At 43.1% G+C, this 14,038-nt stretch overlaps 1 protein-coding gene across 1 annotated transcript; it reads left to right on the top strand.

Annotated features, from left to right (window-relative positions):
• The first annotated feature begins 7,084 nt into the window (after positions 1-7,084).
• LOC123101813 (pollen allergen Phl p 1-like) lies at positions 7,085-7,390 on the top strand. The gene has a single exon (XM_044523094.1). The coding sequence runs from the start codon at positions 7,085-7,087 to the stop codon at positions 7,388-7,390; it is 306 nt and encodes a 101-aa protein (XP_044379029.1).
• The last annotated feature ends 6,648 nt before the right edge of the window (positions 7,391-14,038 follow it).

The following is a 14,038-nucleotide window of genomic DNA, read 5'->3' on the forward strand; positions in this document are numbered from 1 at the left end:
CTTTCCATGATTCTGTAAAAAATTGGTTCTCTTCTTTGCCTCGCAATAGTATCGATTCTTGGAATAAGTGCAAAGATGCTTTTATCACTAAGTATTTTCCTCCCGCAAAAATTATTTCCCTTAGAACCCAGATCATGAATTTCAAGCAACTTGAACATGAGCATGTTGCACAATCTTGTGAAAGGATGAAAATGATGCTAAGGAATTGCCCAACTCATGGGATAAATCTTTGGATGATCATACAAATTTTTTATGCGGGTTGAATTTTGTTTCTCGTAATCTTTTAGATTCCGTCACGGGTGGTACTTTTATGGAAATTACTTTGTGTGAAGCCACCAAATTGCTTGACAATATCATGGCAAATTATTCGCAATAGCACACCGAAAGGGCTCCTACTAGTAAGAAAGTTAATTCGGTTGAAGAAATTTCTTCTTTGAGTGAGAAATTTGATGCTCTTGTGAAATTGGTTGCTAGTAGAAGTGCTCCTATTGATCTTAATGATATGCCTTTGTCTACTTTGATTGAGAAAAATAGTGATGCCATTGATGTGAATTTTATTTCTCGCAATAATTTCAACAACAATGCTTATAGAGGTAATTTTAATCCTAGGCCTTTCCCTAGTAATTCCTCTATTAATTATGGTAATTCCTATGGAAATCAATCTTATAATAATAATAGGAACACCTCTGATCTTGAGAATAATATTAAAGAATTTATCAACACACAAAAAGTTTTCAATAATTCCATAGAAGAAAAGCTGAATAAGATTGATGATTTGTCTAGAAGTGTTGATAGAATTGCTCATGATGTGGAAAATCTTGAGATGAAAAGTTTTGTGCCTAAAGTAGATGAATCAATTAAAGCTCTTTATGTTTATATGGATAAATGTAAGAAAAGAACCGCTATGCTTAGAGCTAGAAGAGAATTTTTAGAAAAAGCTTTTTCTAGTGATTATTCTTGCAAAAATGATGAAGATCTTAAAATGTTTGGTGTTTCTTCTATTGATTCTTTGTTTATTAAATTTAAGAATGATGAAAAAGGGACTGAAGAAGAGTCAACTTTAGGTAGAAGGCGTCCCAATATTTCAGAGGGTGAAAATCTTGTTGAGAAAAATGATGAAAGTTGGTTTGGAGAGGTCAAAACTTTAGCTAGTGATGTGCCCACTCTTTTGGATTACAAAGACTTTAATTATGATAGTTGCTCATTGATTGATTGTATTTATTTGTTGCAATCCATGATAAATTCACCCCATGCTTCTGAACAACACAAAGCTTTTACTAAACATATTGTTGATGATATGATAAAAGCTTTTGAAGAAAAATTGCAATTAGAAGTTTCAATTCCTAGAAAATCGCATGACGAGTGGGAACCTACTATCAAAGTCAAGGTTAAAAATTATGAGTGTTTTGCTTTGTGTGACTTGGGTGCTAGTGTTTCTACAATTCCAAAATCTTTATGTGATGTGCTTGGTATTACCAATCTTGAAGAATGTTCCTTGAATTTGCACTTGGCGGATTCTACTATTAAAAAGCCCATGGGAAGGATTAATGACGTTCTTATTCTTGCAAATAGGAATTATGTGCCCATAGATTTTATTGCTCTTGATATTGATTGCAATCCGTCTTGTCCAATTATTCTTGGTAGACCATTTTTACGCACTATCGGTGCCGTGATTGATATGAAAGAAGGCAATATTAAGTTCCAATTTCCTTTGAGGAAGGGCATGGAACACTTTACTAGAACTAGAATTAAGCCACCTTATGAATCAATCATGAGGGCATCTTATGGATCTCGAACCAAAGATGCAAAACTTAGATCCTTGCTTTATGCCTAGCTAAGGGCGTAAAACTATAGCGCTTGTTGGGAGGCAACCCAATGAATAAAATTTATTTTTGCTTTTTTGCTTCCTGTTTTTGAGTGTTAGCACAATTATGCTACTGTTATAATTGTGTTTTTATGTTTTAATTAGTGTTTGTGCCAAGTAAAGCCTTTAGGATCTTCTTGGGCAATAGTTGTTTGATCTTGCTGAAAAACCAGAAACTTTTGCGCTCACTAAATTAATTTTATCTTTTACCAGAGAGAGATAAAATACCCATTCCACTTGCAGTAGATCAGTATACAAATTTCTCAGGTCATCCTAATTTTTCAAAGTTTTTTGAGTTACAAAAGTATTCAAAATAGTCAGATTGCTACAGACTGTTCTGTTTTGACAGATTCTGTTTTCTTTGTGTTGTGTGCTTATTTTGATGGCTCTATGGTTTTATTTGATGAGTTTTTGCCATATAAAAGTTGTAATACAGTAGATATTATACAATAACAAAATATGAATTGGTTTGATACAACACTTATAGTAGTGATTTATTATTCTTATACTAACGGATCTCACGAAGGCTTTGTTGAGTTTTGTGTGATTGAAGTTTTCAAGTTTTGGGTTATCTTACGATGGATGAAGGAAGGATGTAAGAGTCTAAGCTTGGGGATGCCCCGGAATCCCAAGCTATTATCCAAGAATGAGCAACCAACTAAGCTTGGGGATGGCCCTGAGTGGCATCCCCGCTTTCTTCCAACAACTATCGGTATTTTACTCGAGACTATATTTTTATTTGTCACATGATATGTGTTTTTCTTGGAGCGTCTTGTATGATATGTGTCTTTGCTTGTTTTATTTTGTGTTTTAAGTCATCAATCCTTTTTGGACACACCTATTTGAGAGAGCCAAAATTATTTCATGACTTGTTAGAATTGCTCTCTATGCTTCACTTAAATCTTTTATGAGCTAGGACTTGCTCTAGTGCTTCACTTATATCTTTTTGAGCACGGTGTGCTTTGTTATTTTTTGAATAAATGCTCTCTTGCTTCACTTAGATTTATTTTAGAGTTAGTAAAATTTTGAATAAATTCTCTCTTGCTACACTTAAATTATTTTTAGAGAAAGAAAATTTGTTATGCTCATGATCTTCACTTATATTTGTTTGAGCTTACGAAAAGCAACACATGAAAATTAGTCCCAAAGTGATAGAATCCAAGAAGGATAAAGAAAAAAAATGTCATGAAGATCTTTGGACAAAATAAACTTGATTCTTAGTAATAGTTTTGAGATATGATGATGTGATATGTGAGTCATATTGATGAGTAATTATGCTTTAGTAGGAATATTGGTGTTAAGGTTTGTGATTCCCTATGCATGCACGAAAGTCAATAATCATGCAATGAAAATTATATCCTACTTGTGGTGCATTATTCAGTGTTAATTATGCTTAATGCTTGCTTATGAGATGATTCGTTTCTTGGTTGGTCGCTTCCCAATCTTTTGCTAGCCTTCATTTTGCACTAAGTATGACCTTTACTTGTGCATCCAAAATCCTTTAAACTAGTTCTGCCAAATGAGTCCACTATATCTACCTATATGCGGTATTCTTTTGCCATTCTAAGCAAATTTGCATGTGCCATCGCTAATTCTCAAAATAAACTTCTCTTTTGTGTGTTTGTTTCGCTCGCGGAGCGTTGAGGGGTGGCTAATATTTTCCATGCTAGATGTGTTATTCTCAAGATGAGTGTTTATTCACTTGTCATTGCACGAGAGTAAGGCAAAGGTAATAGGGATGCCCAGTCCCAAAACGCAAAAATAAATGAATTTACTTTATGTTGTCAAATAATAAATTCCTTGGAAAGTGTTGGTATGGAGGGCACCCGTGGATATGGTTAGCCATGGAAAGTGAAAGTTATGGTGGAAAAAGGAATAAACTTTATTTTATGTCTGGGAACCGCCTATGATATATCTATGCATGGAAAGTATTGAGAACTCTAAGTCGTTTTCGTTGGTGGGATGGATACACCTCCAAGAATGTTTTTATCTCAAAAAATTTCGCTTTGAGCTCTGGCACCTCTACAAATCCCTACTTCCCTCTGCGAATGGCCTTTCTTTTACTTTATGCAATTTTTATTCTGAGTCTCCATCTTCTCTTATAAAAGCACCAACTAGGAGGCAATATGATCATGCTTAAGTATTGGGTGTAGTTAATATTCGAGTGTGTTTCATGAATAGATCAATGTTTGAGAATGATGGGCTAGGGATAACTTATTTTAGCATTGATATCTTGAAAGACATGGTTGCTTGTTGATATGCTTGAGTATCTAAATTATTATGTCAAAACTAGACTATTGCTTTGAATCACATAAAAGTCCAATTGTCCATGCTATAAATAAAACAATATGATATGACATGATGAACAACACTCCACATCAAAAATTCTGTTTTTATCACTTACCAACTCGAGGACGAGTAGGAGTTAAGCTTGGGGATGCTGATACGTCTCCAATGTATCTATAATTTTTTATTGTTCCATGCTGTTTTATTATCAATCCTGGATGTTTTATAATCATTTTATATCAATTTTTGGTACTCACCTATCGACATAGTGCCAAGTGCCAGTTGCTGTTTTTTCCATGTTTTTTACATCGCAGAAAATCAATATCAAACGGAGTCCAAATGCCACGAAACTTTACAGAGATTTTTTATCGACCAGATGGAAGATAGTGGGCCCTGGTTGCACCTGGGGGAGTCTTGAGGAGGGGAAAACCCACCAGGGCGCGCCAGGAGGCCCAGGCGCGCCCTGGTGGGTTGTGCCCACCTCGGGTGCCCCCAGACCGCCTCTTTGCTCTATAAATACCCCCAAAATCCCAGAACCCTAGGGGAGTCAACGAAATATTCATCCATCCACCGTAGAGTCCAGAACCACCAGATCCAATCTAGACACCATCACGGAGGGGGTTCACCACTTCCATTGGTGCCTCTCGGAGTTGCGTGAGTAGTTCCTTGTAGACCTTAGGGTCCATAGTTACTAGGTAGATGACTTCATCTCTCTCTCTCTCTCTCTCTCTCTTGATTCTCAATACAATGGTCTCTTGGAGATCCATATGATGTAACTCTTTTGCGGTGTGTTTGTTGGGACCGATGAACTTTGAGTTTATGATCAAATCTATCTTTCTATATCCATGAAAGTATTTGAGTTTCTTTGATCTCTTTTATGCATGATCTCTTATAGCCTCGTATTTCTTCTCCGATATTTGGGTTTTGTCTGGCCAACTTGATCTATTTATCTTACAACGGGAAGAGGTTCCCGGTAGTGGGTTCGATCTTACGGTGCTTGATCCCAGTGAAAGAAAGGGAACCGACACGTATGTATCATTGCTACTAAGGATAAAAAGATGGGATCTATGTCTACCGCCATAGATAAACGTATCTCGTCTACATCATGTCATCGTTCTTATTACATTACTCTGTTTTTCCATGAACTTAATACACTAGATGCATGCTGGATAGCAGTCAATGTGTGGAGTAATAGTAGTAGATGCAGGCAGGAGTTGGTCTACTAATCTTGGACGTGATGCCTATGCAATGATCATTGCCTGGATATCGTCATAATTATTTGAGGTTCTATCAATTGCCCAACAGTAATTTTTTTACCCACCGTTTGCTATTTTTCTCGAGAGAAGCCACTGGTGTAACCTACGGCCCCCGGGTCTTGTTTCTCATATATTTGCCTTCGCGTTCTACTTTTTATTTGTTTTCATTTTCAGATCTATTAAACCAAAAATCCAAAATATCTTGCTGCAATTTATTTTATTTGGCATTTGATCTATCAATATTTACAACTTTTTCCCGTCCACATGCCATTTCTGGCGCCATTACCCGAAAGGGATTGACAACCCCTTTAGCACGTCGTGTTGCGAGTGGTTGTTATTTGTGTGTAGGGGCTGTTTATGTTGTGTTGCTTGGTTCTCCTACTGGTTCAATAACATTGGTTTCATATTCGAGGGAAATACCTACCGCCGCTGTGTTGCATCATCCCTTCCTCTTTGGGGAAATACCGACATAGCTTCAAGCGACATAAGGCCACAAGGGTCACCCAGGTCGTTGAAGAAGCCCGAGGCCGCCGCCCCAGTGTCGAACTTCGCCATACGAGCTGCACCGTCCAAGGCCGCCACGAAACTCCAGCCGGAGATCCAGCCACGCGAGAAGGAGGAGGCCCCCGCCGCTACCAGTCGTGCTCAGGGATGAGAGCCTGCCACCATTGTCAGCCGTGTGGCCTTTGACTAGCGGCATCCTTCGGCGGCAGCGGGGGTGGGTCAGGGGCGGAGGAGAGGGAGGCGGCGGCTCTAGGGTTTCCCTCCTGGGAGTTCGATGATCTCTATCGTGCATCCCCCATGTATCCCGCGGGCGCCCATATTTTTTCTTTTCCTTTTCCTTTTTCTTTCTCTTTTCTTTTTTTCTTAATTAAGACAATTTAGGATTAAAAAAAGAAATTGATAAAATCTTCAAGAATCTAGAAAATGTGTTTCAATTCAAAAAATGCCTGCAAGTTTGAAATCAAATCCAAAAAAATTCCCAAGTTTGCAAAAACATTCAAATAATTACTTCACTTTTGAAAAGTGTTCTTCCCAAATTTCAGAAATGCTCGTGCAATCTAAAAAAATGATAAAAACAACTTTTAAAGTATGTTCGAACCCTTCAAAGAAATGTCCGTGAGATTCAATAACAATTCACGCCTTTGACAAAATATATGCGTGATATTTTCATGTTTAAGCAATATAAAAATGATCTCATATTATTTTTAAAAGAAATTTGTGCCATTCAAAATACGTGTTTCTGAAATTCAAACAGAGTGTTCAGGTGTATGAAAATATATGTTTGATGCCATTCATAAAAATGTTAATACAATGTAAAAACAGTATTCATGTAATTTCAAAAAGTACTTGGTGCCATTGGAAAAATGTTCAACATGTATTTTAGTTTATATAACACTTACTAAAAATGTTTGAAACATTTATTTGAAATTATGCAATGTAAACAAAATCATGTTATTCGTTTGGTGCCATTAAAAAATGTTAAACATGTATTTTTTTAATATTTATTAAAAAATGTTTGAAACATTTAATTGAAAATTGTTTATACAATGTTCTTAGAAAATATTTTGGTTTATTGAAAAAAATATTCAACTTGTATTAGAAAATGGTAACCTGTATTTGAATAATTTTTTAGAGAAATGTATTTTGAAAATGTTCATCGCCTATTTGAAAATAAATGTACCCGGCGAGCACCAAGGTGAACTTCCACGTGGAGAAGGGCTCCAACCCTAACTACCTGGCGTTGGTGATCAAGCTCCTCCAAGGCGACGACGACATGGTGGCCGTGGACATCAAGCAGAAGGGCAAGGATAAGTGGATCGAGTTCAAGGAGTCGTGGGGAGCTGTGTGGAGGATCGACATCCCCGACAAGATCATCGGACCCTTCACCGTCCGCTACACCACCGAGGGCGGCACCAAGACCGTCGCCGAGGACGTCATCCCCAAGGGCTGGAAGCTCGACACCTCCTATGAGACCAAGTGAAGAATATGAAGGAGATGAAGATATGAACTTCTACCGGCCACCTTAAATAGTTCCTTTTGGCTCAAGAAGAAGAATAAACCAGCTAGCCGCACATATCATACATATGATGCGATGAGAGCATGAGTATACTTATTCGTTCATTTACTATAGGGAAAGAGCGTGGACAACTGATAATTTCTTGTTTTGATGTATCTAAACTTGCTCATGTTTGTAAACATGTCTTATTAATAGAAATTGGCAGGCACACATTAATTTTGTTTTCTTTTCTTTCAAAAATCCCATGAAAGATGGTCACGACGGGCTCGAGCTAGCCCGTTATTTTTCTTCTTCTCTTCTTCTCAAAAACTGAATTGCCCCACCTAAACACATAGGGCAGCACTATAGCTCAGCACTATAGCTCACTTGGAGACCTCTTAGTTAGGTCGCAGGATGATCTCCATTTTCGCCAAAGGGAATATATTAATATTGCAAAGATACCGGTTACACCCAGACTCTGCAATAATGAAATATTCTATAGACATTACGGATGCACAAAGCCCTACAAAGAAGAAGAAGAAAACAAAAGATCTCGCTATGGTGATCAAAACCATGTAGCTGCAAAACAAACCATCGGGAAGGCAGCACCGGGAGTCCAAATTCTCCAGAAGCGATGCTTCCAAGAAGGAAACAGTGCCCAAGTGTTGTCGCTGCCCTATCATATATCTCAGGTTTTCACCCTGTAACACCCCCAGTGTCATGCTACAGTAATCCCCTGTTGATGGTGCCATGTCATCACATTACTGTTGCTAATCCTCACTTGATCCAAATCACCGTTCATGTTCAAACTCTAATTCAAAGTAAAAAATTCAAATTTGCCAAACATGAAAACTAAAATGTCCAAAGTGTGGCAAAATAATCACTGAGTAATTGTCTTGTTGGAACCAACCTCTTCTGAATTCCCAAAATGCCCATGGGAATTAATTCAGTTCTCCAGCAGCATTTAAATTGGCCTTTTCAATTTCTAAATTTTTTTAGGCAACTCATTTTGCCCCCAAACTTTTTGTTCCATCTCAAGGTATTGTGTTAGTTTTATGTGCCAAGTTTTGTTGAAAACAAAACTCAATTTAGTACTGAAAGAAAAATGCAAAACAAAGCAAATAAAAGAAACAAAAAGAAAAAAAGAAAAGGGAAAAGGCAAGGGAGAGAGAGAAAGCCCCTGCCCCACTGGGCCAAACGGCCCAGCTGGCCGTCGGCCCACGCCAGCCGGCCCACTCACCCTCCCCTGTCATCTTCCCCTTCCTCCTGTTCGACCGACTCGCGCGAGCGGTCGCCATCGAACCCGCTCGTCGCCACGCGCCTCGCCGAAGAAGGGATAAGGATCCCCTCCCTCCCTGTCGCCTCGTACCCCTCTTCCCCCCACTTGCACCTCTCCTCCCCTAGATCCACCTCTCCCTCTACTTCGTTTTGGAGAGGAGACCGACGCGGTCGCCGCCGTCCTCCGTCGTTGCCGCGGCCACCGGCCACCCCGCGCCTCGCCAGCACGTCCACGAGACGCGCCGTCCTCGGCTACACCCTCTGCACCAACCGGAGCGAGATGGGAGCCACCACTGCGAGCCCGACGACCCCTTCTTCCTCCTGCGGCTGTCTTTGTCTCCGGCGCCGATTCGCCGCCGTTGGTCCTCCCCGAGCCCGCTAACGCACACCTACAGGCTCACGGTGAGCAGCCGTGTCGCCTACCCCTCTCTCCGGCTTCTCCACATAGCCGCAGCCGCCGCTTTTTCCGCCCCCGAACACCTCGCCGCCGATGAGCTCGTGGCCATCGCCATAGCCGCTGTCACGCTCGCCTGAGCACAACACCGTGCTCCTGGTGTCCCCAGGAGCACAATGAACACGCGCACGCGCTCCGCCGAGCTCCGTAGCGCTGTTTCCGTCGAGGTCCCATACGCGCCGCCACCGTAGCTCATCGCCGGCCTCATTTCCGGCCACCTCTGGCCACATAACCACCACGGTTTGACGCGGCTAGCTCCGCTCGTTCGAATGTGCCCTCTCGCGCGTGAAATGACCGCCTGTAGACGAAACCCGACGCCGTCCCGTGCCTCTGCCGTGTCTGAAGGTCACCGGCGTTGAGCCGCCGCCCGCCGCCGATGTGGCTAGGTGGGCCCCACCCCTGGGTCACTGCCCGTGGGCCCCCTGGCCCCAGTTGACCACGTTGACCGTGGTCAACTGTGCTGACTAGGTACGTAGAGTCATTGACATGTTGGCCCCTCTGTTAATTAGGCTAATTAAATGTTTTTATAAATAAAAATAATTACTTAAACTAAATAGTCACTGACTAATGGGGCCCACACCTCTAACTAGTACTGTTAGTCATTTTAATCCACTGCTAGTGCCACAGTCGCTGACATGTGGGACCCATTGGTCAGTTTGACCTGGTCAGCCGTCCTGTTGACTGCTGACGTCACAGTGATGTCATGATGACATCTTTTCCTCTTTTCTATTAATTTAATAATTCCAGAATATTGCTTTAATATTTGAAAAATCATAGAAAATAATCCGTAACTCCGATGAAAATGTTTTCTACATGAAAGTTGCTCAGAAAAATCCAACGAATCCGAATACGTGGTCAATTCAACTGTCACATGCCCCTAGCATTCTAAACATGGAACATTCACCCTCTTTTCCTCTGTCCGGAATCCAACTAACATTGGGAATTCATCCTCGGATGTTTATCCCCTCCGTCTGCAACGTGTAGTACTACGTTAGGGCAACCCTAGCTCTGCCTATCGTCATGTTATGCCTTGTGATGCATTGTTTGCTCTGTATTTACTGTTTCTTCCCCCTCTTCTCTCCGGTAGACCCCGAGACCGATGCCGCCCCTGTGATCGCCTACGTCGACGATGACCCCTCCTTGCCAGAGCAACCAGGCAAGCAAATCCCCCTTTGAGCATTCCGATATTGCCTATTTCTTTCCCTCTCATGCTTGCATTAAAACTACTACTGCTTTCTGTATGATCCTACTCCGATGCATAGCCTGTTGTTGTTACCTGCTTTTATACCTTACATGTTTATCCTAAACTGCTTAGTATAGGTTGGTTAGTGATCCATTAGTGACCCCCACCTTGTCCTTGTTGCCCCTGCTTCATCATTGAAGACCCGATCAACGGGATCGAAGACCAGGCCCTGGCACCGCACATCACTTTCCCCTTAGTTGCTCGACACTACTGGGTTACTATCGAGTACCGAGGGCGAGACCTCTACAGCACTTCTGATGTTAACCCTGTAGTGTAGTCATTCGGTCGTGGTCATCGAGGGTGATTTCCTCCTTAACCACTTCCAATACGACTCTGTCGTGCAACCCCTCAAGTGTGAACCTCGGGGGTGATTCCTCTTATGTTCACCTTGATGATTACATCTAGTGGAATTCATCGGGGGTGATTCCTCGGGTTTTCCCCTTGGTGTTAGACACACAGTTACTATGGTTACTATGACTTTGCACTGAGCCATGTTATTAAAGACGGGTCGGCCCTGAGTGGTACCCGCGCGAGCTTAATTGCGAGTGATGTGGAGTCGGGTTGACCTGGAAGGTGACCGCGAGATACTTACGAGGCGTGGCCGGGCATTCTTAGCCCTTGCCGCAAGTACTCGACGGGGCAACGGGGTCACATCTTTCGTGAGTCTCTGCTTATTACCGCGCGTTCCTAATCCACTACGATTTGGATATTTGATCCGAGGGGCCTCTGGCCTGATAGCACTAACCATCACGTGGGCATAGTATGGGCGTTCTGCGTCGTATGCATCAGCCGAAGCTTAATAGACGTCAGCGACTGAGTGGCGCGCGCCGGGTTGGACTGCGTAAGCACCTGCCTTGCTGAAGGAGGTAGCTAGGTCTGCTCACCGGCCGCCCACGCAACGTGCAGGAGTTCCCGGGGAGATGGCCCATGACCCCTGGGGGCATAGGTTTAGTCCGGCGTGCTGGCCTCTCTATTAAGCCTAGGTCGGGTTGCGGCATATTGTTTGGCCGAGGCCGGGCATGACCCAGGAAAGTGTGTCCAGCCGGAGTTAATCGAGCGTGGTGGGTAAGTTGGTGCACCCCTGCAGGGAAGAAAACATCTATCGATAGCCTGTCCTACGATAACGGACACTTGGAGTTGTATCCCGATCGATACAACTAGAACTTGATACTTGTGATGATAACTGGATGGTGATGAGAATTTGGATTGTGATGACACTTGGATAGTATGGCTCTGGGATTGTTTCTCACAGGGAGTCAAGAAAGGATCTCTGGCCGAGGTTGATAATACTTCTACTACTTTACTTTATGCTACTCTACTCCCTCCTGTTGCTGCAAGATGGTGGTTTCCAAAAGATGCTAGTCTTTGATAGGCTAGGCTTTCCCCTTCTCTTCTGGCATTCTGCAGTTTAGTCCACAGATACAGCCCATTTCCTTTGATACAGATGCATACTTAGTTTAGATCTGATGTAAGTCTTGCGAGTACTTTGGATGAGTACTCACGGTTGCTTTGCTACTTCTGTTTCCCCCATACCCGATTGTTGCGACCAGATGACAGATCCCAGGAGCCAGACAACACCACTGATGACTACTACTACCCGGAGGATGCCTACTACTACATGAAGACCGCAGACGACTAGGAGTAGTTAGGAGGCTCCCAGGCAGGAGGCCTTGCCTTTTCGATCGTTGTTGCTTTTGTGCTAGCCTTCTTAAGGCAATCTTGTCTAACTTATGTCTGTACTCAGATATTGTTGCTTCCGCTGACTCTTGTGTATTCGAGCTTATGTATTCGAGCCCTCGAGGCCCCTGGCTTGTAATATAAAGCTTGTATTATTTTGATTTGTGTCTAGAGTTGTGTTGTGATATCTCCCCGTGAGTCCTTGATCTTGATCGTACACATTTGCGTGTATGATTTGTGTATGATTGAATCAAGGGCGTCACACACCCTGAGCAAAAGTCCGCGCTCTTAAAACAATGCTTTCAACAAGGCCGTTGCCAGGCACAACCACTTAAGGTCATACCTTGGATTTTCACCCTGAAAGATTAGACTATGTACTCCTCCTGTGTTGCCGCCTCCGCTTACCGATGCCGCTGCTACAAGTCAAGAAACACCAAGAAAAGTCCTCACCCCTCGAAGACACAGTCTGTCATTATGAGACCTCACAACTCAGTTGCCATGACATTCTCGGCCACTATCTTCATCATGGAAATCGAAACACCGACATGTCCCATGATGGCAACAGACAGCGAAGCTTCGCGTCACTCCCTCCTAAAGCCGCATAGCCAGAAATATGGGTTCGCACAACCGTATCCTGCCCGATCTAGCAATCTACAGGTATCAGGCGCCCAATAGAGATCACCGGTGGAGCCATCGGGAACTCGTCTGCAGCCAAATCAATGAGGGCGAGCAACAAGAAGAACACCATCTTGATGCGAGGAGAGCCCTAGAACAACCACCTTTATTAGGAAAATCAACAGTCCCCCATGCCACCTCATAGTCCGGCTGTGGCCTGGAGAGGCCATGCCTGGGAGCTACTTCGGGCTGGTGAGGCGGCTGGTGGAGGCCTGTCCAAGGCTCGAAGTCATCAAGCGCTCCGTATGCATCGAGGGTGCCCGTAGGGCACTTGCCCGTAGGGCGCTTGCCCGTGCGAAGGTGCACTTGGGCAAGCTGGATGCTGAGAAGCTTGTGAAGGACGGGCCACCGCCGGGCAAGGAGCATCGCAAGCCCGAGATGTATTATGAGGGCGTTCTGAAGGGTGCCCACCTTGTGGCGGATGAATGTTCCATGCATGTAATTTTTCAGTGAACTCGCTTGTTTTGTCCTGTGCGCTGAAAACTTATTCATGTGCGCTAAGCAATGCTTTTTGAATTTAAAATATTACCTTCTGTGCGGCCGTTTATCAAAGTTGAGAGATGCCGAGTCGTCGGCTTCTGCCCCCATGGCACAAGTGCTGGGGTGTTCGGGATAAACATGAGCGCTCTTTTTCCCATTCTTGGGTCCTTCGAGGGAGGTGCTCAACACAACGAACAAGGCAATCAGAATATAATGCTTGAACACTCTCACTTAGCCATAGAATTCTATAATTTTAAATTTCGGCGAAGCCCCTAGTGTTCGGAAGACCAAGTTTGGGGCGCTATCCACGCCTAGGCCGGACAAAGCCGACTCCTCGCTCTAAGCGGCATAAGTCTTTAGGGACTTGAAAACCTCTCGAACAGCGACCAGCTCTCGCCTCATCATGACGGTCAGTTTTAGCTTTCTTTACTGAGGTGCTTAGCCTAGCTCAACTGGGGCACAATCGCAGTAGTTCTCCTAGTGCTACCTTAGCCGATATGACGGAACATAAGGTACCAAAACATAGGAGCCAGGAAAACCCAACTATTGACCCAAGACATGATTCGGAGCCGATGCATATAATGCTATAAGTTCGGGGTGCCGCACTTGTGAAAGTGTTCGGACTTCTCACACCATGTTGTGGGGTACTTAAGCCCCTGGCGTATTGGCCGTACCAAAGTGTACGGGTGCAACATGTCATTAATGAACATATATTCATAAAAAAGAGGTAATGCAATAATAGACGGAAGCTATGCATTGTTTATTAAAAAAAACTGCGATCAAAGCAGAATGATACAAATAGTGCGATAAGCAAAAGATGGGACTA

Source organism: Triticum aestivum, chromosome 5A (genome assembly GCF_018294505.1).
Source record: "Triticum aestivum cultivar Chinese Spring chromosome 5A, IWGSC CS RefSeq v2.1, whole genome shotgun sequence".
In the NCBI taxonomy this organism is placed as follows: Eukaryota; Viridiplantae; Streptophyta; class Magnoliopsida; order Poales; family Poaceae; genus Triticum; species Triticum aestivum.

Excerpts from the sequence above, each read along its gene's own strand:
- LOC123101813 (XM_044523094.1), top strand. The coding sequence starts at position 7,085 with ATGTACCCGGCGAGCACCAAGGTGAACTTCCACGTGGAGAAGGGCTCC.